The sequence below is a fragment of the Mustela putorius genome, unplaced genomic scaffold (genome assembly GCF_011764305.1).
Source record: "Mustela putorius furo isolate JIRA1106 unplaced genomic scaffold, ASM1176430v1.1 tig00000407_pilon_pilon_pilon, whole genome shotgun sequence".
In the NCBI taxonomy this organism is placed as follows: domain Eukaryota; kingdom Metazoa; phylum Chordata; class Mammalia; order Carnivora; family Mustelidae; genus Mustela; species Mustela putorius.
Window position 1 is genome coordinate 21,392,999 of NW_025421373.1, and position 25,128 is coordinate 21,418,126.

Genomic DNA, 25,128 nt, shown 5'->3' on the forward strand with positions numbered 1-25,128 from the left:
AATACACAAGAGCAATTAAAATGTACTGGCTTTTAACCTTAAACTCGCCATTTCTCTAAGTCCCTATTGCCTCAGCTAAATAACAGGACAAATAACTACACCAGTCTCATAGGATTATTTTAAATCTTAAATGAGATAACGCACATGCCAAATGTAGCACAGTGCAGCACGTAGTAAGTGCATAATATATGGTTAAATTTCTTATTGTACCTTTCCCTTCTTACAGCCATTAAACTATACCTGGATTACTGCCCAGCCGTGGTGCTGGCTTCCTTCTTTCCCTCCAGCTAACTGACCCAGAACGTCTTTAATCTGGTCCTGCACAAATTTAATTCTACTACTCATCTCCAACCTTCTGATGGCTCATCTTTCTCTTCCGTGTGGCACCTTAAATCCACTGGGGGAAGAAATACCTAATACTCTCGAATTTTTTTCTCATCTCATTTTTATGTTTTTCCACATTAGTTCTACCCTGCCTTCCCTAGCATGGAGCCATGGTCATCATCTTACAAGGTCTCAAGTTCTTCTTCCTCGCAAGAAGGCTAGGAGAAATAAAGACATGGCCTCCAGGGCGCCTGGGTGGCTCAGTGTGTTAAGCCTCTGCCTTCGGCTCGGGTCATGATCTCAGGGTCCTGGCATTGAGTCCCGTATCGGGCTCTCTGCTCAGCAGGAAGCCTGCTTCCCCCTCTCTCTCTCTCTCTGCTTGCCTGTCTGCCTACTTGTGATTTTGCTCTGTCAAATAAATAAATAAAATTAAAAAAAAAAAAAAAAAGACATGGCCTCCAGCCTAAACAGATGACATTTTGTCTTCTCAAGCTTCACCTTTCGCCTCCAAAGGATCCTCCCTCTATAATTCATGGCTCATTATGCAACTTAAAAATTTCTATGTAAACAGCTGCTCTAACCTAAGCAAACCTTCCGTGCCTCATTATTTGATCTCACTTTTCCTCACCTTTTAAAATCCAAAGAACTTTATTTCCACCAATCTTTTATCTGCTTTATATTTGGATACACCCTGAGGATTAATATCTCAGCCCCACCCCTAAGAAATTAATCTGATATTTTGCTTACTAGCCAAAGCCTCCATAAACAATTGTTCATACTCTCCAAACCTACTACTACTACTAAGTCCACATGTATTCTGAACTTTGACCTCTAAACTCTTAACTACCCACACCTTGCATAGTCTATCAGAACCTTCTTAAACACTTGACTTTCTTCTGAGCCTATGGCCATCTCTCTGGCTCCCCTCCAGTCTCTGATGTACATACTCCCTATCCAGAAAGTCACTTTTTTTTTTTCATTTCTTAGTCGGTGTCATAATATATTTTGGGAGAAATACTCAGCATGGTACTGACTGAACCTGCAGAAATCTAGGGCTAATTTTGTCTAGTGGCCATTAATTTTCATATCCATTGTTGACTATCTGACATTCTTTCTTTGATGTCTGTACCAAGCCTCTCCAGCCTTCTCCAGCTTCCATACCTTTCTCTTGCAAAAGGCAACCCCAGAACTTAATAGCCAGAGCCAACCTTACAATGTTGATTTTCAACTTTAAAGATACAGGTTATGCTTTTGATGTTTTAATTTTCTTGTCTATAACACAGAAATAATATTTACATCCCAGAATGGCTTTGAGTATTGAATGAGATTATATATAGAGAGATAGATATACAGATATACATATAGATATAGATATATAGATATATCATACCATATCTATCTCTCTATATATGATAATGTGATCTGCAGGACAAATTATAGTTTTCTCCTAGTTACAATTTTCTATAATGCTGTAACTAGCCACCCTTCACCATGTATCTTAAATTCATTCTTCTTCCCTTTGGCTGTAAGACAGGTTCAATCTATTCTAGACCTTCCTGGAGTCTTCGCTTCTTTCACTCCCTCCTCTCTTTGACTATCAAATATCTGAAAAAATTATTATGCTATTCTCTACTTCATTCTAATTTCCCTTTGAACACATTCCCATTCCTCTTTGCTAAATACATTTTCAAACTGCAACAAAGACACCTCTTCTTGAAACATAATGGCTTTTTCTCAATATTCATTGTCTTCAAACTATCATAGCAAACAATAAAACTTATATTGAACTCTTTATTATGGCATTTACTTCTCTTCTTTTCCATTACTGAACTCAGCATCGTCTCCCCTATTAATTAGTATCATGACCTTGTGAAGATTACTTGAATCCTCTGAGTCTCAGCTTACTCACTGGTAAAATTAGAGTAATAAAAATTCCTTCCTCAATGAGTTGTCCTGAAGATCACATTCCATATTCTACCTACCATGTATGAAGCTCTAATTATAATCTTGGCACTCTGATACACACACACATGCACACACAAGAGTGTATATATATATGTACATATATATATATATGTAATGGCATTCATTATTCAAAGCTATTTGGGGCAGTAAATATTATTTCTATGTTACAGATGAGGAAATCTAAACATCCAGAGTAACCTGTATACTTAACCTAAGTAACCTGTATACCTAAGTAACCTGTATACTTTAAGTAACTTGTATACTTAAAGTCATAGAGTCAACAATTATTAAAAGCAAGAGTTCCAAATAAGACCTTCTGGACTCAATGCCTGCATTAACTACTACATTATATTCCTTCCCAAACAGATGTAGAAGTCAAAATTTTGGGAAGCCATGCAATGGCATTTATTATCTTATTATCCTTGCAGATGCTATGTTTCAGAATGTACTAAAATAAAGCCACCAAGCAAAAGACTGGTAGAACAGAGTCCATTGTCTTCCTCCAGGTTTTTGTACATATGGCCTCATGCCCAACAAACAAAAAATAGCTAATTGGACAATTGTGTTTGGACATAGTTTACAATCTAATGTCAGCAAACCATAGCAGAGACCTTTGACAGATCATTAATAATAATTACAATCATGGGGCACCTGGGTGGCTCAGTGGGTTAAGCCTCTGCCTTAGGCTAAGGTCATGGTCTCAGGGTCTTGGGATCAAGCCCTGCATCAGGATCTCTGCTCAGCAGGGAACCTGCTTCCCCCTCCCACTCCCCTTCCACCTGCCTCTCTGCCTGCTTGTGATCTCTTTCTGTCAAACAAACAAACAAATAAAGCTTTAAAAATTTTGGGAAAAAATTACAATGACACACTGCATTTTAAAACAAATTTTTATGTAGGTGACTCCAGTTCTGTAAATTCTATTGTGGTTAGAAGTAGGTCCCACTTGACAGGGCATGAATTTAAGGCTCTGAGGTGGTCACTGTACAGTTCGGCAACTATTTTCCAGTTCTCTCCCTTCTGGTCTTCAAGAGACAAGATAAGATCACACTGTAACCTCTATGGTTGAGCCGGGTCACTTCATGGTGAGGGAAAATGACAGTAGTGTCACTTCTGAGGGGAATGTATAATTGCTAAAAATGGAAATTCTCCAGAACACATCTTTACTTCGCCTTGACAATGAACAATATTCCAAAATGACTCGGCCCACTTGGGATGCATTGAAGGCACCATCTGCTGACAACCCAAAACTTTGTTTTTGAGTAAAAAACAAACATATTAAGTCACAGTAATCTTGAGGTTATATATTAGCACAGCATAACTAGGTCTCTCTGACTGATACAGGCTCATGGAACATAAATGACTTACCCAAGTTCACACAGCTAGAAAATGTCAATGCCCCTCTCCAAGTCTCATAAATGCTAAGGTCACTATTCCTCCCACCAGGTCCCAGTTTGCTTCCTGCGTTCATTGCTTCAAAAATAAACAGTATTTCCCCTAGGAGGCAGAATATAAACTTAAGTATGATCTGCCTAATCTGAGTCTAATATTCTTTATTTGGTGAAAAAAAAAAAGTTTGACGTCTTTACTTATTTCATAAATAGGCCAAGTGGCCTATAGTTCATTTCTTCTACTGCTTGAAGTTGAGAATTCTAAATAACAGTCCCCACCTCTGGTTCAGGCAGGAAAATACTTCTCACCTCAAATAATCAATTTCTCGGTCAAATAATAAGTAGCAATTAAGTGACAAGAACCGCAACACCACCCAGGGTGTGACAGTGTGTTTTGAGAGCCTCTCAGAGCCAATACTGACTCTGGATGACCTCACAGGAAAGGTGGAGAAACCAAGCACTGGCATATAAACCTGACCCCTTTCCTAGGGTCTGGCTGACGTAGCTGGTGTGACAGCCCTGACAGTCTCTGCATCACAGCCATCTCTACCATGAAGACCATCGGGGGGCTCCTTCTGCTCTGCACAATGACTCATTTCTTCAGTAACCCAGGTGAGTTAAGGGCAGAGAGTGCCCGGTGTAGCCATTAAGCTTGTCTTCCCAAATAACCCCTTCTCAGCATTAGAGGGAAATGTCTGGTCATATGGACTTAAAGGGTACTAGCTTATAATACAGTAAGCCCTGACCTAAGAAGGGGGACACTTACATACCAACAGGTGCTGGAGAGTGTTGGGTCCAGTGTTTTCCCTTTCAAGGATTTTTATTCTCATCCATGGAGCCATAGATAAAAAAGAACTAATTTCTCCATAAGTCTACCATTCCATAAGGTCACTGGAAGTGGTTGTGTTATTAGATACTATTCCTCAGTGCAATGATATGGAAAAACTTGGATGTCTCCCCAAATTAATCCAGGAGAATCGAAATAAAACACAATTCTCCAAAGCCCAGGAGTCAACAATTAGACTTTTATATGGTGAAAATTATTTAAATAAATTAAGATTCTTATACCTTAAGGGCATTCCATCCTATTTCTTTGTATCAATTCAGAGGGGGAGAATTTCAAAGATGGTGGCACTTCAGGCTCTTAGGAGGGGTGCCTGCAATGCTGTCTATTGTTATCTGACTTTGAATCATTATCAAAGACATAAGCTCCAGAAAATGCCCCATAGTCAATAAAGGGAAGAAACAGGTTAAATTCTCCTGCCCGAATAAAGGGCTTACCTTATTGACCATTTAGCTTCTTCTGCAAACAGCTAGAGTTTTATATAAGAACAGAATGTGTGCTGATGCAAATACAAAGTCTCAATCCATCAGCCCAAATTAACATTAATTAATGAGACTTCAAGACATTGCTTCATTTTTCACCTTTCCATCTGTAACTCTCTTTCAGAAGCGGCTAGTCTGCCTTTAACAACAGTGAGTATATTGATTTAGATTTTAATTTCAATTCCTATTGACTGTCATTTAGTCATCAAATCTTTTTGAAATATATATGTAGAATTAATTCAGGGTGTTTGGGGAGGGGGCAAAGGAGGAGGTGGACACAGATTTAAAAATCTCCTCTATTTTCCAGAAGGCAGTTGAAGAAATAAGACATACATATAAGTAACTGTAGACCAAAAAAACAAAAACAAAAACAAACTCAAGTTAAAGGAGACAGAGATGACTTCCAGCTGAGAGGTTGGTAAAGTCTTCATGAAAAGGACAACAAGTGAGAGGCAGGACAGAGTTATCATGGTTAATTGCATGGACTCTGAATTTAAATCCCAGCCCCACCACCAACTAGCTTTTACATTATGCAACTTCTCTGTTTTTAAGCCTTAATTTCCCCCCTCTATAAATAGGTGTAATAGTAGAACCTGCCCTATTCAGTTGTTATGAAGATTAAACAAAGAAAATTCATGTATGATTTAAGCTTAAACCTAGCATGGAAGTGCTCAGGAATTATTAACAGAGTATGATAGTAGTGACAGAGGTGGGGACAGCAGTACTAGTATTCGTCATGGTCATGATATTATTAGTAGAAGTAGCCAGAGCGGCATCAGAATATCTCAGCTGGGACTCCTAGGATGGTATTTTGCTTCCTGCCCAACAGAGGCCAGCATAGACTAGGACATTCTCTTGTGCCCACAGCAGGTGGACTGCAGCATTTACAAGAAGTACCCAGTGGTAGCCATCCCCTGCCCCATCACATACCTGCCTGTTTGTGGTTCTGACTACATCACCTATGGGAATGAATGCCACCTATGCATTGAGAACTTGTGAGTACCTCATGGGAAGAAAAATAAGTTGTGGCCAGTGTCCTTCACTGAAAACCTCTCCTCTATGAGCCTGTTTCACTCTCCATAAGCTGTGCTTATTCCAGAAACAGCTGGGAGGGAAAGAAAGCTGTCTGTCTCACAGTCAGGCTAGGTTTGGGCTACCTGCTCTGCCAGCTTGAACTAGTTCCATCCATCACCCACCTGCCAATTCCTGTCTCAATTGAGGGAGTCCAGTAAGACAAGGAGCTCAGAGGTTCTAGAAAGGCAAGAGGACTAAGGGAATCATTTGGGGGTGGTCTCCAATCCCAAATTCAGCTTTTGGCTATTTTAGGTAGTGGAGTTCTCCACAGTATCTTGTTAGAAAGAAAGATCTTGAACTCCATACTAAATAATCACTGAAAACCACTATCCTACATGATTTCTAAGATACTTGTGGCCATACTGCTTGATTCTTAGACAAACTGTGGCTAGAGAGCCTTTATCCTTCTCACATTCCTAGGGGCTCTAAACAACTCTAGCTTCAGGGAGGAAGAAGAGAAGCCTACCCTGAATTTTTTTTTTTTTTCTTATCTAAAACGGGGGATGCAAGCTCTCAGTGCTTAGACCTGGGCTACATGGGCATGTTTTGCTAAAGTATTTTTGTTTGGTCTGTGCAGTATTTTTGAAGGCAACGTAACTAGGTAGTTGTCACTTCTTTAATGCAGAACAAGCACCTTAGCATTTCTTACCTTACACTAAGTCCATTTTGTTCATTGTTAAGTTTCTTTTAGACCACTGGATTTTGGCTACCCATCTTTGGTCTTGTATTTTTCATCTTTGTGATTATCTAAACATGTTAGAATATCAGCTTAGGCCCTGAGCTCAGAAGGATATGTCTGCCTCTTTATTTCTATTCAGGAACAGGGAAAATTCACGAAAGGGAAGATGCTCTAACATGCGCACACATTGGGCCTTGGCCTAGAAGCTGGCTTGTGTTCAGGGACACTGAAGGGGACCTGTGGTAGACGTTCTCACGAATGCAGGACCCAGCTTCATCACAGGCCTTGCTGGCCAGGAAAGGCTGAGGGGCAGGCGGCGGACTGCTCCTCCTTTGTTACTATAAGGCATTGGTTAATGGGCCCAGGTTCTGGGATCCCTGGAGACAGTAGGTAGGGTAGAAGTATCACTGGACTAGGGAGACTCAGCTTCTGTCTGTCAGAAAGTGTCTGTGGCAAGGACCTTCCTTTTCAGGGATTTAGTTTCTTCATCTATAACATTAAGCTCTGCCTCATAATTTCTGTAGTTCTTTTTTGGCTCTGACATTATATAATATTTCCTCTTGTTTAATGAATCTTGTTATGTGTTTTCTCATAGGAAAAGTAATGGAAAAGTTCAGTTTCTTCATGAAGGAAGTTGTTAACTTCTCCACAGACATGGGTACAGAGCGATGATATCTTCACCGTCATCATCATCCTTGGCTCTGACTGTCTCATCTTGGCCAGTGCTTTGGGCAGTGCTCTCTTTTTGGAGCGAAGAAAGTCATGGTCTTCCTCAAACTCATGCCTTACTGACTTCCAGGCTTCTTTTTGTACCTCAATAAAAGAATCTCCCCAGCGAGTTTATCTTGACTTCTGCTTGTATTTGTTACTTAGATCAGGATATAATCTCAGTTGAAAAATAGAACCGAGAAACATATAAATCTTCTTTAGGAGAAAATTTTGTATGAAGAATACCAAGTGACTTCCAAGAGACACATACACACACACACACATACATACACATCAGTGAACACCTTACACTGTCCTGGAGTCTTTACTTTCCTTAATCAGTACCTGCCACTGGGAACTAGTCTATGGACCATACTGGTCCTTTATATTAGTCTCTTTTCCAAAGCTCCTTGGAGGGGCACTTCCTTCATTATAAGAAGTCAACCCTGGGGGTGCCTGGGTGGCTCAGTGGGTTAAAGCCTCTGCCTTTGGCTCAGGTCATCATTCCAGGTTCCTGGAATCAAGCCCTGCATTAGACTCTCTACTCAGCAGGGAGCCTGCTTCCCTGCCCCCTCCCTCTGCCTGCCTCTCTGCCTACATGTGATCTCTGTCAAATAAATAAAAAATAAATAAAATCTTTAAAAAAAAAAAAAAAGAAGTCAACCCTGGAGGGAAGATTTTCCTGCCCATTTCTTTTCATGAGCATTCCATAATTTCTCTTTTCTTGTCTCTCATCTTGCTAACCTCCTGCTGTAGCCTTAATAGAACATCTCTGGCACTGACTACTGCAGGGTTGACCTAACACTTCCCTTCCATAACTGTAAAATGCAGATACCACTATGTACCAAGACAAAATTTAAATTATTGGCAAATTGTACATTTGTTTTAAATACAGAGGTCTATAATTCATTCTTAGTGATGAAGCTGGAGTTCCTTCTACAGAGGATGCTTATGTGACCACAACACATTGAGGAAGTCTTTAATGATAGACATATAGCTCACAAGAAACTAGTGATCCAGATTAGGCCTTGGTGTATTTTCATGGTCCTTACTTTCTCCTCCCCATGTTCACTTCTTCCCTCACTTGTTCCAGAACTATTCGTGGCCCAGAGATTGAAAAAGGATAGTCCTGTCCACCAACAGGCTGCCCTAAAGATACAAAGAGGTCTGTGGAAATCTTATCTCCTCATAGATTCAAGAAGACAGAGGGAGGTGTGCCTGGGTGGCTCAGTCAGTTAAGTGTCTGCCTTTGGCTTAGGTCATGATCCCAGGGTCAATGTAGGATCAAGCCCTACATTGGACTTTCTGCTCAGCGGGGAGCCTGCTTCTCCTTCTCCCCCAACTTGTGATCTCTCCACTCTCTATATCAGATAAATAAATAAAATCTTAAAAAAAAAAAGGAGAAGAAGAAGAAGAGAGAGGGAATCCATAGCTAGAGTAACTTCATAAAAGTGGTATAAAAACACTTATAAATAGTTGGATCATGGCTGCATTTATATTCTGCTGCTAAAGTGTTATATAATCATGTAAGAACAGACTCTGTCCCCATGATCATGACACACCTAACATGGTATGGATGATTGGGATAAAGTATGGGTCTGAATCAGAGTCAAATTCAAAGTCAAGTTCAAAGTCAAGGTCAAGCCAGAACACGGTCAACTATGGAAACTGTGAAGAAGAGCAAGGATAGGGAAGTATCTTAGACAAACAGAGCTGCTTAAGTAAAAGTAGCAGATAGGGGGGAAGTTGTGATCTGGACGGTGAAGGGCTTGGATTTGTACGGTGATATGGACGGTGAAGGGCTTGGAATAGGTGGTCAAATGATCTTGCTGGCTTAGCCCTCTTGAGTTGCTTACCACCTTCAGTAGCTCTCACTTCCCAGTTGCAAGCTCTCTCCCCTACTGGTGTGATCCTCTCCTGAGTGTCTCATACCTGCTCATGTGTGTGGAGCCTCCCCTCGCCTGAGTTGCTCACAACCCCACAAGCTTCTCAGTTTGCTGTGTTCTTCTCATCATGCCAATTCCTCCCACCTTCTTAGATATTCAGCTTCTCTTGTCTTTATTTTTCCTGGTCTTGATCTATCCCTCCACTTGACACTGTTTGCCCTGTCTTAAACAAACACCCGCATTTTCCCAGTGCTCTTCATTAATCTTTCTTATATATTTTCAGTTGTTTCTACCTTCTTAGGAACCTGATTTCCATATTGCTCCACTTGCCTCACCCCTTTTTCCTCTGCTGCCTTCAAACTTTTGGCTACCTCAGTCCTTCTCATTCTTCCTCTGACCTCACTCACATATCCTCAGCAGAACTGAATCCCCAGAAGCTCATTTCTTTGTACACAAAATCCCTCTTTCTCCTCATAGCTGGATTATGATAAAGACCATGGCATGGGCATACCCCTACACTGTGAGCTCATCCTCACCCCCATGTATGGTACAGATGGAAAAACCTACAAAAATCCCTGCTGACTGTGCATGAAGATCAACGGAACCATGGTGCAAAATGTGGGCAAAGTACACACCTATATAAGAATTCCCAGTCATCATGGATGAAAGAGGGCCAGTTAGCAGCCTCATTTTATGGACAGAAACTCTGAGGTATCTACATTGGATAGCTAGGTATCCTCATTGCTCACATGGAAGATGAGGACAAGAACCCATATCTGCTATTCCTAATCCAGGGCCCAAAGAAGTATTTCCAGAATTTCATCCATCATATCTCAATACTCTCAGGAATCAAACTCCTTCTACTATGAAATGACCCAGTATATAACATCTATAAAACACTTATAGTTCACAAAAGTCTTTCATATTTATTGCCTCATTTAATCAGCCTAGCTTCTCAGGTGAGATAAAAAGTTCCCAAAGGGAAATGATGGGCAGAATTGCAGAACTGTAAATTCTGCTGGCTCTGAGTCTAGCGAGCATTGGTTCTACACAACACACTGCATAAAGACAATGAGGAGACATCTGGTTTCACTGCAGACCTGAACAGCCTCAGGTCTTGGTCCATATTGTATCCAAGGCAGGTAAGTACAAGCTGTTGATGACACTTCCCCTTTTCTTCCAACACTTACCACAACTCATTGCCTAGATTTCTGATCTTTCTAAAATTGGTCTAGATTTGGTCTCCAATTGATATAGTCCCAGAACCCTTTTAATATTTATAAATGATGTTTAAAAGTAGTTATTGTTCTTTAAATTTTGGAATCAACCTGTGGTTGAACTGTAGAAGAATGAATTATGGCATAAAGAACAGAATGTGCATATTTTTAACATCTGAAATGTAAAAGTAAACATAGAGGTGTAAAATGTTTAGAGAGAAAAGTTGACTGAGGGAAGTGTATGGAGGCAGGTAAGTTTCTTGTAGGGTTATAAGATGCTGCCTAAGGATGAGAATAATAGAAAGTGACTAAGATATATTATTTAAAGTTATAAAGATAGTACACAGAATTTTTGAAAAAATCATGATATACTCATCAAAATTTTGGAAGAACTAAAAGTGGGAAGATAATATAAATTAACAACTTTCCCCAAAATGGTAGTCTATTCTCATATGGTATCACTTACTTATGGAACATAAGGAATAACATGGAGGACATTAGGAGAAGGAAATGAAAATTGAAGGGGGTACATTGGAGGGGGAGATGAACCATGACAGACTGTGGACTCCAAGAAACAAACTGAGGGTTTTAGAGTGGGAGTGAGGTGGGGTGCGGGAATGGGTGAGCCTGGTCATGGGTATTAAGGAGGGCACGTATTGCATGGAGCACTGGGTGTTATATGTAAACAATGAACATTACATCAAAACTAATGATGTACTGTATGCTGACTAACATAACACAATGAAAATATTTTAAAAAATGGTGGCCAATCAACCAACCAATCAATAAATGGTAGAATCTTAAGTATACCAATGAGAATTATGATGGTAACAGCCTTAGAAGAGAAATGATTAAAATGAGCTCCCACTGAAGCGATATTGGCAATGAAAGACTTTTGGTTTTCATCGTAAGCTTTTAATATCAATGGAAAACACAAAACATACAAACAATATGTGTGTGTGTGTGTGTGTGTGTGTACACACACGTATACACACACACACACACACACATATATATATATATATATATATATATATATATATCTTACTATATCGTATGTATTTCTTTCTTTTCTTTTTCTCTGCCAGGAAGAGTATATCTTTGCCCAAGGGAAGCTCTTAAAGCACCATAAATGTAAATGTAAAGTAGGTGTATTTTTAAATTTTTACCTCTCTAAGTTTATTCAGTTTTACTCACTTAGCTATATACTGATCAGCACTTGCATCACTGAAGTCTCTGGCATATTCGTCATCATTGTCTTCATTATAAAATTCCACCAAGCAGCTCAGGAGAACACAACAAAACTTGGAACAGGAGACTTGTATGCTTATGCTAGTTTGGACATCACCAGGTGTGTGGCTGTAGGTTGGTCATTTATGTGTGCAATATCTCTTTCCTTATTGACAAAATCAAGAGAATAATAATCCCTAATTTAACCTGTGCATTGTGAGAGTCAGATGATATATGCATGTGAACATGCTTTGTAAACTGTACAGTTCTATGGAAATGAAAGTGTTGGTTAAGATCTGTATGCCCATCCTTCTCCAACATTTACCCGGGCCTGAACATATAGACTACATTCTTGGAAATATGTTTAGTATTTTAAAGTAAATGCCCATGATCAGTAATTGCTGTGGAGTTTTTTTCTTGGTTTGGGATATGGGAATATTTCCGTTCCTTAGAAATTGATATTAGAAAGTGAAAAGGCAAATGTACAATCTGAACATATAAGATTACATGAATTTACTTATATAGTTTGCCCCATTTGAACATGGCCTCACTTAATACCATGAGTAAAACTGTTATGAAAGATGAGATATTCAAATAATCTCAAGAGATCTTGTCACAAAATATTTACTAATTTTGAAAGGAGAAAGAGTAACAGTAGAGTGGAGAAACATTTTAGACACTAATGGGCACAGGTGATCAAAGTTAGCATAGTCAGTGATAGGGCAAATCAACATCATGGATATTATCGCAAAGTATACAGTATGAAGAATACAGAATAACTTCTGTATTTCCCTGCCAAAAATGTACAACCCAAATATAACTATTAGGAATCATGAGACAAACTCCAATTCAGAAACCTTCTATAAAATAACTCACCTACAACTTTGAAAAACCAAGAACGGGCCTTTTAAATATTCTGCTTTGAAAGGGACTAAAGAACATAATATTTTATGATCCTGAATGGATCTTTTGTTGTTGTCGTTGTTGCTGTTTGTTGAGAAATAGTTCACATACCATAAAATTCATGTTTTTGTTTTTTTAATTTTAAAAATTGAAGTGTAATTAACAAGCAGCATTGCATTAGTTACAAAAATTCTTGTTTTTAAAATGTAAAATTATAGTCTGCTCACAAAATTATGCAACCAGCACCACTATTTGATTTTAATACCTTTCGTGACTCCAAAAAGAAACTCCAAACCAACTGGCAGTTACTCTCATTCCCGCATATTTCCAGCCCCTGGAGGCCAAGAATCTAATTTTTGCCTACGAATTTACTATTCTGGACATCATACATTAATAGAGTCATACACTATAGGTCTTTCGTGTCTGACTTCCTTCACTTAGCATAAGGTTTTCAAGGTTAACCCATGTTGTGGCATGTGTCAGTATTTCATCCCTTCCTGTAGCATAATAATATTCCATTCTACAGCTTTACTACGTTCAGTCATTTGTCCATTGATGGATACTTGGATTGTTTGCAATTTTAGTCCATTAAGAGTAAAGCCGACATGAATATTCATATACAAGGGTGTTGGTTTTTTTTTAATTTTTCTCTGGTTTTTTTTTTTTTCAATTCTCTTGGATAAATACCTAGAAATAAAATTGTTGGGCAATGGGGTAACTCTACATTTAACTTTTTGAGAACCTACCAAACTGTTTCCAAAGCAGCTGCTATGACATTTTCCATTCCCATAAGCAATGTATGAGGGTTCCAATTTCTACACATCCTTGACAACATCTTGTCTTTTTTTAAGTGATCCTAATGAATGTAAAATGGTACTCATTTTGGCTTTCAATTGCATTTCCTTGATAACGAATGATGAAGAGCATATTTTGATGTCTTTATTGGCCATTTGTATATCTTTTTTGGAAGAATGTTTATTCAACTCCGTTGCTCAATTTTAAGTAGATAATTAGTCTGGTTATTTTTGAGCTGCATATATTTTGTTTAGCTTCATATATTCTGAATACTAGGCCTTCATCAGATCAATGATTTACAAATATTATCTTCTATTCTGTGGGCTGTCCTACTAAGTGCAAAATTTGGATTTTGATAAAATCCAATTTATTTTCCCTTCTGCTTATTATATTCTTAGTGTCATATCTAAGAAACCACTGCCCATTCCAAAGTCACAAAGACTTATGCCTATGTTTTCTTCTAAGACTACTATAGTTATAACTTTTACCTTTAAGTCTTTGATCATTTTGAGTTAATTTCTGTTAGAGTTTTTTTTATACAGTCTGATTAGATTGGATGTTTCTGTGATAAAGGCATTATTGACATAAATGGCAAAATGTGAATGGAGTCTTGAGGTGAAGAGTATGGGAGAATTTCTTTGTTCTAATCTTGTAACAATTATTTCAAAATAAAAAGTTAAAATTCAAAAATGTGTTCTAGTACCTGCAAAACAGGTACTACTGGTAAGTTGATGGACCTGTTCCTCCAAGAAAGCAGTGTCACAGAAGTGACTTCAGACTGGGAAGTAGCAAGAGAATATGGGAAGGATATGCCACACAAGCTGAATTCTTAAGTAAATTCTCAAATAAACCATAAGGCTCTGCCTACTTCCCCTCCCTCCACCAATACATACTGAAAATAGTTCAGAATTCAGTAGGAGGGGAAAAAAAAAAGAAAGAAACCCTTCAATTCATAGTGACATTTTAAGCTGCTGCTTCTGCTTCTCCTTCCCCTTCTTCTTCTTTGTCTTCTTCTCAGGAAGAAGTAAAACTCAGGGCTGCCTAAAAGGTCTTGTGGTTTTGTTTTGTTTTGTTTTGTTTTGTTTTAATTTTATTTATTTATTTGACAGAGATCACAAGTGGGCAGAGAGGCAGGCAGAGAGAGAGAGGAAGGGAAGCAAGCTCCCTGCTGAGCAGAGAGCCAGGACCTGGGATCATGACCTGAGCCGAAGGTAGAGGCTTTAACCCACTGAGCCACCCAGGCACCCCAAAGGTCTTGCTTATTAGGAGGAAAGGACAACCATTGTGTTGAAAGACATTTCTGAAGAGCTCAAGGGACTTTGTGTCAAAGTTTTCCTGATTCCCAGATCCCGCAACATTTCCCCAGAGATGACCACTTAATCCATGCATGCACAGTGGCTCCTAAACTTTGGCCAGTCTTCCCCAGAAGCAGAAGAGGTCTTAGCAATTATAACCTCAGCCAGCCCAGCTCTCTGACACTCTCAGAGAGTCACCTTTGTAATGGTTCTCCTCTAATCTTATATCTAAAAATCTAGAAATTTAATTCTTCTTGGACTTCAATTCAGATGACTTCTCTTTATTCCCTGAACTAGAGAATCTCCTTCATGGCCCTGGAAGTCTGTGTGAACTTGCTCCTTCTTAATCACCCTCTTTTTCTTCTCTTCTCTTTTCTGCATTCACACTCTTATAACCAGCCAAGCCAAGGCTCTGATTCAGATAAGTTCTTCCTCAAGTAGTGCTTGCCTCTGAACTGAACCCCTATGGATCCACCTCAAGTGCTGGAGTCACCACTTGAGGGTGGAATTTAGGAATTTCTCTCCCAGAATAGTGATCTTCAAATCATCCTGTGGACCCCTAGAGACTCCATGAGTGTGACTCAAGGGCCATTATGGGAAAGATGGGCACAAGGAAGCCAAGATGCCACAGTCCTTCTTCAAGGAATGGAGAACGTCTGTTATCTGTTCAGTGTACTGTGCTTCTATACAACATTTTCCAATTCCACTACATACTCTTGTGATCTTGGACAACTCGTTTATTTTCTCTGTGCCTCATTTCCTTTATTTGTAAAGTCTTGGTAGTAATAGTATTTGCCTAATATAGTTTTAAAATTTAAATAAGTTAATATTCATAGAACAATTTCAAAACTACCTGACACATAATTAGTGCTCAGTAAATATTATTACTGTTATTGCTATTGTCATTAAACAAAGTATTTTGCTGTTAGAAAAGTTTAAAAATGCAGATAGAGGTCGTTTTCAATTTCAATAAAGGAATCACCTCTGCAGGTCCTTGAGAAGTATTCATTTGACCTCCAAGGAGACACTTAAAAGGATCTCTCTACTTCTAGTCATTACCAAACTTTACTGATCATCACTAAGTTCCTTTTATGATGACATGCCAATATTTATCATTTCCAGTACAGCCACAAAGATACAACACTTCCTTCTTTTAAGATAGTTCTCAAGGGCTTTCTGAGTCTTTTCTTAAGACCACTGTCACTGTCATTGTCTTTGCTATTCTGATCATTATCATCAAATACCAAAATTTGTTAAGAACTTACTATATGCCAGACCCTGGATAAGAACTTTACAAATACAATCTCATTTGAAACTTATAACAAGCTTATGATGATGGTGCCATTAACTTTATTTTGTAAGCTTGTTAAAATATTTGACACTTGTTAAAATGGTAAGGAAGCTGTCATTCAAAGTACAGTCTTGAATACTTCTATTGTAATTGGAGAGAGAGATTGGGCTCAAGTCTGCATAAAACATGGGGGATTTTTAGTCAAGGAGCAAGTTGAGGGGGTCAGTAGATTGGTGAGCTTGTCTGTTAAAAATGATTGTATTAGTGTAAAATGCCACTGATCTCATATGTAACTATGGCCCAGGGCAAAGTCAACATCTCATTCTTGAATCATCAAGCTGTGACTAGAGAATCATGGCCAAAGCTCTAGGGACAGTCCAGCCATTTCAGTCACTAAATCCATTACTGGCTAAGCTGGTCATATAGCTCTTTATTATTGCCCTTGAGAAGACCCTTCTCCCACAGGCCCTTGATAAAGAAGCTTCCACCAAGATCTGGCAGGTAAATGAGGTGTGACTGCTCACCAGCTCTACTCACTATTCCATCTCCTCAAATTTAGGTACTTGGGAAAATTATTCCCCTGCTAAAGAGCATCAATCATTATTTTTCTGCTGAATCAAGAGTTGGGTGTCGGGGTGCCTGGGTGGCTCAGTTAAGCATCCTGATCTTGGGGTCATGTAATTGAGCCCTGTGATGGGCTCTGTGCTTGCTGTGGAGCCTGCTTGAGATTCTCTCTCTCTCTTTCCCTCTGCCTTTTTCTTCCCAGCACCCCAAAAGACTTGGATATTGATACCTTTTCTCTGTGCCCAGTCTGGAGTCTTATCTGGTCACATTTCCTATTTGGTATCAGAGGAAAGAGGGGAAACTGGAAATATGTCTGAACTTAGAAGGCTGCCACACCTGATGAGTATTCCCGGAAGTAGTAAAAAGATGAATGTGTAGTAAAACCGGTGAAATTACTTAAGTTCTGTCACTTCATTTTTCTCATCTGTAAAACAAAGAAAATGGTAATAACTATCCAATAGATTTACTATGAAGACTCAATGGTATAACAGATGTGAAAGCACTCAAACTCTCAAGTATGTAAAAAAATAAGGAAATAACAGATTTATTGGGTTCTATTATCTATTAAAATGTCATGAACAAACTATCTGATTTCACAATAAAAGAATTCCCATACTAGCAAATGTTTCTGACCTCTTCCCATGATTCTGTTTCTGGAAATAGCTATTTCACAATTGAGTCAGGAACTCTTGACAATATATAAGGCAAGACCCAAGTGGGCCAAATAGACACCAGAAAGTCACTGGTTTTGCCACCATCTGACTGCGCTTGGCCACTTCAGCAGCATGAAAGCAACAGTCTGCCTTGCTCTTGGCTCTGGCACTTATGGCCATCTTCAGTAAGTATCTCCTTCATAACACCACCTCTGTCCTGATACCAACAGCTCATGTCATCTTCTGTTCACAGAATTCTGGGATATACAGAGCACATAGATAATAAGGGAAGCTTTTTGAAATGCATTTTTGTCTCTACCAATAAATCACTAAATGATACCACCTTTGGGGCTGAGTTGACCTAAATGGTCAGCTAAGGGCAAATTCTTATCCATTTAAATATTTATATTTGGTCAGTGTACATCCAGACTCTGCTTTGACTTGATATCTCTATTTATGGGTTTATGGGGACCCCATTTCTTTATAAAACTGTCCTATAAACTGAGAGTGGTAGAATGGGAGGTGGGTAGGGGGATGGGGTAACTGGGTGATGGGCATTAAGGAGGGCACATAATATAATGAGCACTGGCCATTATACACAACTGATGAATCACTAAACACTACATCTGAAACCAATAATGTATTATATGTTGGCTAATTGAATTTAAATTTAAAAAAAAAAAGCCTGTCCCATTCATTGTTTGGCAGCATGAGCTCTTATTATTTTTGCATTAAGTTGAAATTTGTTCCTAAGAATTTTCAACTGCTGGTCCAGCTTCTGCCATATCTGCCTCCTACACAATAGCAGACATTCCCTAGATATAAAACCACTTCTTTTTCCCAGTATTTTCTAAACTCTGATTATGAGGTAAGAAAGAACAAAATTTCTCATTATTATAGTAGTTTCTCCATGCTTTTGGCTATGCTCTAATCCTATCCAAAAAAGAAAAAAAAAATCTATGCTGAGTTTCAATCTTTGATATTATATTGATACACAGTTCTGAAGAGAGTCTAATATTTTTGATAGGCTGAGAACTGAAACATGAGAGATCATTTTTCAACATGATTAGGTTCTTCCAGAGTTTAATTTGGTTTCTTTTGTCTTTATTTTTCTTATAGATGTAGAATGTGCCACACACCTTCAACAGGTCAGTACATACATCTTGATATAAAAGTTTTACTTTTATATTTTATGTAATTTTAAAGCCAGTAATCAACAAGGAAATATTTGCTACTATACACTAATTAAATTGCTACATGTTTGAAGATTTTTTAAGTATCAAAACTGATTTTGCTTTTAAAAATTCATTAAAAGATCTTTCTGAAATGGACGTAGTAGAACAAAGTGGTTAGGCACCTAACATCCGAATTACTATAAAGTCCTGGGTTTGAATTCCAGCTCCTTGATCGTGTGGCCATGGACAACAATACTTGCCTCATAAGCTTATTGTGAGGGTTAAAACCACAGTGTTTGAAGAGAGTTGAGCACTGTACTGGCACCAAAGAAGGACAAGTCATGACTCTTATAATGCTAAATGGATCACCGCCCTCTTTGTTCTTTATCTTAGGGAATGGATATTTTAATTTAACCTTCCCTTTATGACTCATATTAAGCAATAACTGTTGTTGAGAAAATCTAGGTGTGGTAGTAAAAACTTTAAACCGGGAGTCTAAGCTCAATGGCTTTTCAGCAGTATGCCTGTGGGCCTCAGGCAGCTTCTTTCACTTCTTTGAGTCTTTCATTTTATGTATTAAAGAGAATAAGAGGGTTAAGAGTGTGAATTTTGGAGTCAGACAGTCCTGAATTCAAGCCATCCTTCACAATTAGTAGCTGCTTGAGAATGATAACAGTTAATGAATATGAAGTTTTGGTCATTTCTTGGTCACACTGTGAATGTGACTTAAGTCCTGACACTGGGGTTTGAGCAGGCAAGGAGAAGAAGTGATATCGTGCTGACATATACTCATCAAGGGGCACCGTCATTCCCATTCTCCAGTAGACTCCACTCGCCTCTGAGCGCCTTCTGCCATTTTATCATGTTTGCTAATCTTTGTATTGCCAGCCATCAGAGCAATCCTAAAACTTAGAAAGTATGTGGTGTATGGCAAACAAGGAATGAATAGATCAATTAATGGAACATAACTGAAAGGGAAGATGAATTTAACCTGAAGTTCCGGTGTATTTCAGGCTACCCAAGTGGAGACATTCAACAATTAGTAACATATCACATGTGGAACTCTGAGTCAGAAAAACAAACGTAAACTCTTCTGTACAGAGCTAAAATTTGAGTAGTCCTGAATGTAGAGCCAAGGGATAAAACTAATAGAGAGTATTTTTGTAGTATTTTCCATGTCATGAAGTGCTAAGCATTTTACATGTATCTTCTTGATTATTTATTTTTTACTTCAATCTTACGATGTAGTTATTATCACCCTTATTTTACAGGTAAAGAAACAAGGTTTAGAGAAGTAAAATGATGGTCTCAGGGTCATATAGTCATGATTTGAAATGTGACATGTTTGACTCTTGCTCTCTATACTCTTCAATTCGCTCATAGGTGAAAACCCCAGAAAACCTCTATCTTGGTGATTGCAGACGTGCTCCTGCAGGGGCCTTCATGTTGGCTTTCCTCCTGGCACTTACAACAGTGGTTCTCAACTACAGCAGTAAAATGCATGTGTCTGTCTATGCACTGAAGAAGTGTATAACACATGCTTTGTGACCAATAATTAATGGTAAAAGTTGCTAGTGATGTGCTAGCTCTTAAAACTATAGAAAGTATACCTATAATACATCTCATACTTGCATTCAGGTAGAACTTAAGTGAAAGAGAGAAATAGCAGGATGTGTAGAAAACTAACCCCATGGGAATGATTACATCTGGGACTCTGCCATGTATGTTTTTAAATTCACATTTTAATTTTTAGATAAATTATTTGGTTACAAGCTACCATAAAGAAGTTTATCACTCATGATTTTATACCTGACATAAGAAATCTCTATACTTGACATATCTCAAAGGGGCTGGATGAGGACAGACAATTAGAATAAGAAACTGGAAGCGCCTGGGGGGGGTCAGTGGGTTAAGCGCCTCTGCCTTCAGATCAGGTCATGATCTCAGGGTCTTGGGATCAAGCCCCTCAGCAGCGAGCTTGCTTCTTCCCCTTCTCTCCGCCTGCCTCTCTGCCTACTTGTGATCTTTCTCTCTGTCAAATAAATAAATATTTAAAAAAAAAAAGAATAAGAAACTGATGATTTGAAAGCCCTCTAAACTTGCTTGGGAAATCCTAAATTCTGGGAAAAAAGATTTGGTTCAAGGCTTTTAATATGTATCTCCAGGTTGATTGCAGTAAATATAAGAAGCTACCACCAGGAAAAGAGGGAATTTGTTATGAAATATATGCACTAATTTGTGGATCTGATGGCGAAACTTACCCTAATGATTGCTTCTTTTGTTATGAAGTTCAGTAAGTGTTGAAATATTTTTATTTTCTATATTTAAGGTGTAATTAAGTGTTATGGCAAATATACCTCAATTAGAAGTGGTTTAGGGTACAATGAATATGTAAATATGATGAATACATAGAATTTGGGGTCTTTAGTGTCTTTGGATCTGTGCATATTCAGGCAGTAAGAATAAATCAAAGAACTAGAGTCTCTAAGTTGAAGAATATCGGTGGAATTTTGATTGGAATGGCATTAAAAGTATAGATTTCTCTAGGCAGTATAGACATTTTAACAATGTTTATTCTTCCGATACAAGAGCATGGAATGGTCTTCCATCTTTTTGTGTCTTCTTCAATTTCTTTCATGAGTGTTCTGTAGTTCCTCGAGTACAGATCTTTTACCTCTTTGGTTAGGTTTATTCCCAGGTATCTTATGGTTCTTGGTGCTATAGTAAATGGAATCGATTCTCTAATTTCCCTTTCTGTGTTTTCATTGTTAGTGTATAAGAAAGCCACTGATTTCTGTACATTGAATTTGTATCCTGCTACGTTGCTGTATGAGTTCTATTAGTTTGGGGGTGGAGTCTTTTGGGTTTTCCATATAAAGAATCATGTCATCTGCTAATAGAGAGAGTTTGACTTCTTCATTACCAATTTGGATACCTTTTATTTCTCTTTGCTGTCTGATTGCTGTTGCTAGGACTTCTAATACTATGTTGAACAAGAGTGGTGAAAGTGGGCATCCTTGTCTTGTTCCTGATCTCAACGGGAAGGCTGCAAGCTTTTTCCCATTGAGGATGATATTTGCTGTGGGTCTTTCATAGATAGATTTGATGAGTTCAGGAATCTTCCCTCTATCCCTATACTTTGAAGCGTTTTAATCAGGAACAGATGCTGGGTTTTGTCAAATGCTTTTTCTGCATCAATTGAGAGGACCATGTGGTTCTTCTCTCTTCTCATATTAATTTGTTGTAACACATTGATTGATTTGTGAATGTTGAACCATCCTTGTAGCCCAGGGATGAATCCCACCTGATCATGGTGGATAATCTTTTTAATGTGCTGTTGGATCCTGTTGGCTAGGATCTTGTTGAGAATCTTAGCATCCATATTCATCAGTGATATTGGTCTAAAATTATCCTTTTGGTAGGGTCTTTGTCTGGTTTGGGGATCAGGGTAATGCTGGCTTCATAGAAAGAGTCTGGAAGTTTTCCTTCTGCTTCAATTTTTTGAAACAGCTTCAGGAGAATGGGTGTTATTTCTTCTTTGAAGGTTTGGTAGAATTCCCCAGGGAATCCGTCAGGTCCAGGGCTCTTGTTTTTTGGGAGGTTTTTGATCACTGCTTCAATCTCGTTATTAGATATCGGTCTATTCAGGTTGTCGATTTCTTCCTGGTTCAAATTTGGTAGTTTATATTTTTCCAGGAATGCATCCATTTCATCTAGGTTGCAAAGCTTATTGGCATATAACTGTTGACAATAACTTCTGATGATTGTTTCTTCTTCCTTGGTGTTAGTTGTGATCTCTCCCTTTTCGTTCATAATTTTATGAATTTGGGCTTTCTCTCTTTTCTTTTGGATTAGTGTGGCCAATGGTTTATCGATCTTATTGATTCTTTCAAAAAACCAGCTTCTAGTTTCATTGATACGTTCTACTGTATCTCTGGTTTCTACCTCATTGATCTCAGCTCTAATCTTGATGATTTCCCTCCTTATGTGTAGAGTTTGTTTGATTTGTTGTTGATTCTCCAGTTCTTTAAGGTGTAGAGAAAGCTGGTGTATTCTGGATTTTTCAATTTTTTTGAGGGAGGCTTGGATGGCTATGCATTTACCCCTTAGGACCGCCTTTGCTGTATCCCATAGGTTTTGGACCAAAGTGTCTTCATTTTCATTGGTTTCCATGAATTGTTTCAGTTCTTCTTTGATCTCCTGGTTGATCCAAGCATTCTTAAGCAAGGTGGTCTTTAGCTTCCAGGTGTTTGAGTTCCTTCTGAACTTTTCCTTGTGATTGAGCTCCAGTTTCAAAGTCTCTAAGTTGGAAGGAAATTTGAGGGTCATCTAGTTCAATGTCCACATACTCGTCTACTGCTTGAACTCGCTCTACAAATAACTCAAGTCATCCCAGTGTGCAGTTGATTATCTCCAGGGACAAGGAACCGCCCTCCTCCTAGGCATGCAGTCTACTTATCTCTCAGAACGAACTGTATCTATTGTTCATTTTAATAATTAAGTTTAGATGTATTAGAGCCCCCTAATTATTGGCACAAAAGGGGATAATATTTAAAAATTCCAAAGAAATTTTTGTTTCAGTATGATTTCTCAACAAAACATATATTGAAGCTCTAATAAAAATTAAACTTGAACAAATAGCCAAATATAGCTTAAAGGTTACAAAATAATCACCTGAAAGATATGCTAGTACCAGCTCAAGAAATATAAGATGGTGCATGATACACCAGAATGTATAGAAACATATGGACCCTTTTTAAAAACATACATGAATGAAAACAAATACCCAATATTGATGACATATTGTTCTGGTTTGTTTTTTTAATGAGAAAAATTTTCTTTTTAAAAAAGATTTTATTTATTTGAGAGAGAGAGAGAGAGACAGAGAGAGCAGGAGCAGTGGGTGTGGGCACAGAGGGAGAGGGACAAGCGGACTCCCCACTAAGCATGGAGCCAGACACCGGGCTGGATCCTAGGACACTGGAACCATGACCTGAGCCGAAGTCAGATGCTTAACCCACTAAGCTATCCAGGCACCCCAGAAAAAACTACCTTTATGAGAAATAGTATTTTTTGAAAAATGTAAAATGTGACAACTATAATGAAATCATTGATGAAAAAAGGTTTCTAAATGTGCCTCCTTTAGATAAGAAATTCATTAAATATGTTTTCAGAGATATAAACTGATTATGATGTATTGTGAGCATCGTCCTTACATAACCAGCACCAGTTGCTAAAATATTTCTAAATTGCAGTCACTCCCTCCCTATCTTTGTTTTAAAGATCTTATTTATTCATTTGAGTAGAGAGAGAACCAGAGAGAGAGAACACAAGCAGGGAGAAGGGGTAGAGGGTGAGGGAGAAGTTGGCTCTCCTCTGAGCAGGGAGACAGATTCAATGGGAATTCCAGGACCCTGCAGCCCTTAACAGACTTGAGTGACCCAGGTGCTCCCAGTCACTCCCTCCTTTTAAAAACATCACTAAGTGGACCAACTTGAGTACCTTGTGGGAGGTGGGTTCATTAGTGAATGCTAATTAGTTCTGGATGCTAATAAAATGCCTACGGCATCAGCAATTTTCATTTGTTGCTATTTTTCTCTACACAGAAAAACTAACAACAAACTTAAATTTGAACATTTTGGAGAGTGTTGAATCTAGCTTGTGATTCCAGTTCACACGAAACACACTTAAAGTATTTTGTAAAGGTTACAAAATAATCACCTGAAAGATATGCTAGTACCAGCTCGAGAAATATAAGATGGTGCATGATACACCAGAATGTATAGAAACATATGGACCCTTTTTAAAAACATAAATGAATGAAAACAAATACCCAATATTGATGACATATTGTTCTGGTTTGTTTTTTTAATGAGAAAAAACACAGGTTATACCTGTGCCGCATTGCCTAATCTTGTCACCATCATGTCCAGATTTCTTTGTACAATAAAGGAGACCTACATGAAATAAACATATGTCTGACTCTTTTTGTTTAGGAGTTGAATCTTTCAGATTTGTTTCACTTTTGGGTGATATCTAAGGGACCACCTTAGGGCCACGTCCTGGAAGAAAAGGGTTAACTAAGACCAGAAGCAGGAACCAGAAAATCAAAGGACCTGAATCTGATGCCTTCTTTTAGCCCAGGCTAGAAAAACACCTCCTGTGCATAACTTAGTTCTTGTGAATTCCTGAAACATGAACAGAAAAAAATGGGAGTCTTCAAGTACAAGAATCATGAAATACTGTTTTGCTAGATGTTTCTTATGTTTAAGACATGAAAGCTGCCCTAGATTGAGACGGCTCTTTATTTTCTACCAGAATACATGTTTGTGAAATTTGATTGGTCAAAATCAAATGCCCAGTAAAATTATGTAAATTCCCATGAATTAGTTGATGTCTTCCATGTGTTTTTTTCCCCTAAAGTTTTTTTTTAATTTAGATTCAATTAGCCAATATATAGTACACAATTTTTTAATTAAAAAATTTTTTTACATAATTAGCTTTTGATAGCGTGTTGATTCATCACTTGTGTATAACACCCAGTGCTCATCTCATCACGTGCCCTCCTTAATACTTGTCACCTAGTTACCCCATCTCCCCACCTTCCTCCCTTTCTGCAACCCTCAGTTTGTTTCTCAGAATCATAAGACTCTCA

The 25,128-nt window shown here is 38.3% G+C and overlaps 2 protein-coding genes across 3 annotated transcripts; both read left to right on the forward strand.

Annotated features, from left to right (window-relative positions):
- The first annotated feature begins 4,177 nt into the window (after positions 1-4,177).
- SPINK7 (serine peptidase inhibitor Kazal type 7) lies at positions 4,178-7,594 on the forward strand. 2 transcript variants are annotated; one of them, XM_013053265.2, is made up of 4 exons: positions 4,178-4,289; positions 5,128-5,153; positions 5,871-5,998; positions 7,352-7,594. In XM_013053265.2, exons 1-4 carry the CDS (start codon positions 4,229-4,231, stop codon positions 7,395-7,397), a joined length of 261 nt encoding a protein of 86 aa, XP_012908719.1. In that variant the 5' UTR covers positions 4,178-4,228; the 3' UTR covers positions 7,398-7,594. The 2 variants fall into 2 exon arrangements, with proteins under 2 accessions (XP_012908719.1, XP_044935567.1); XM_045079632.1 differs by having other exon boundaries at positions 5,874-5,998.
- Positions 7,595-20,626: 13,032 nt separating this feature from the next.
- Positions 20,627-24,210, forward strand: SPINK9 (serine peptidase inhibitor Kazal type 9). Its single transcript, XM_045079431.1, has 2 exons — positions 20,627-20,766; positions 24,080-24,210. The coding sequence occupies exons 1-2, from the start codon at positions 20,627-20,629 to the stop codon at positions 24,123-24,125; spliced, it is 186 nt and encodes a 61-aa protein (XP_044935366.1). The 3' UTR covers positions 24,126-24,210.
- The last annotated feature ends 918 nt before the right edge of the window (positions 24,211-25,128 follow it).

What these genes read in the sequence shown, in the direction of transcription:
- SPINK7 (XM_013053265.2), top strand. Translation starts at nt 4,229, where the DNA reads ATGAAGACCATCGGGGGGCTCCTTCTGCTCTGCACAATGACTCATTTC. An exon ending in TCATTTCTTCAGTAACCCAG is followed by an intron (nt 4,290 to 5,127) that starts GTGAGTTAAGGG and finishes ACTCTCTTTCAG; the next exon opens with AAGCGGCTAGTCTGCCTTTA. An exon ending in CTAGTCTGCCTTTAACAACA is followed by an intron (nt 5,154 to 5,870) that starts GTGAGTATATTG and finishes TTGTGCCCACAG; the next exon opens with CAGGTGGACTGCAGCATTTA.
- SPINK9 (XM_045079431.1), top strand. Translation starts at nt 20,627, where the DNA reads ATGTATCTCCAGGTTGATTGCAGTAAATATAAGAAGCTACCACCAGGA. An exon ending in TTCTTTTGTTATGAAGTTCA is followed by an intron (nt 20,767 to 24,079) that starts GTAAGTGTTGAA and finishes TTCTCTACACAG; the next exon opens with AAAAACTAACAACAAACTTA.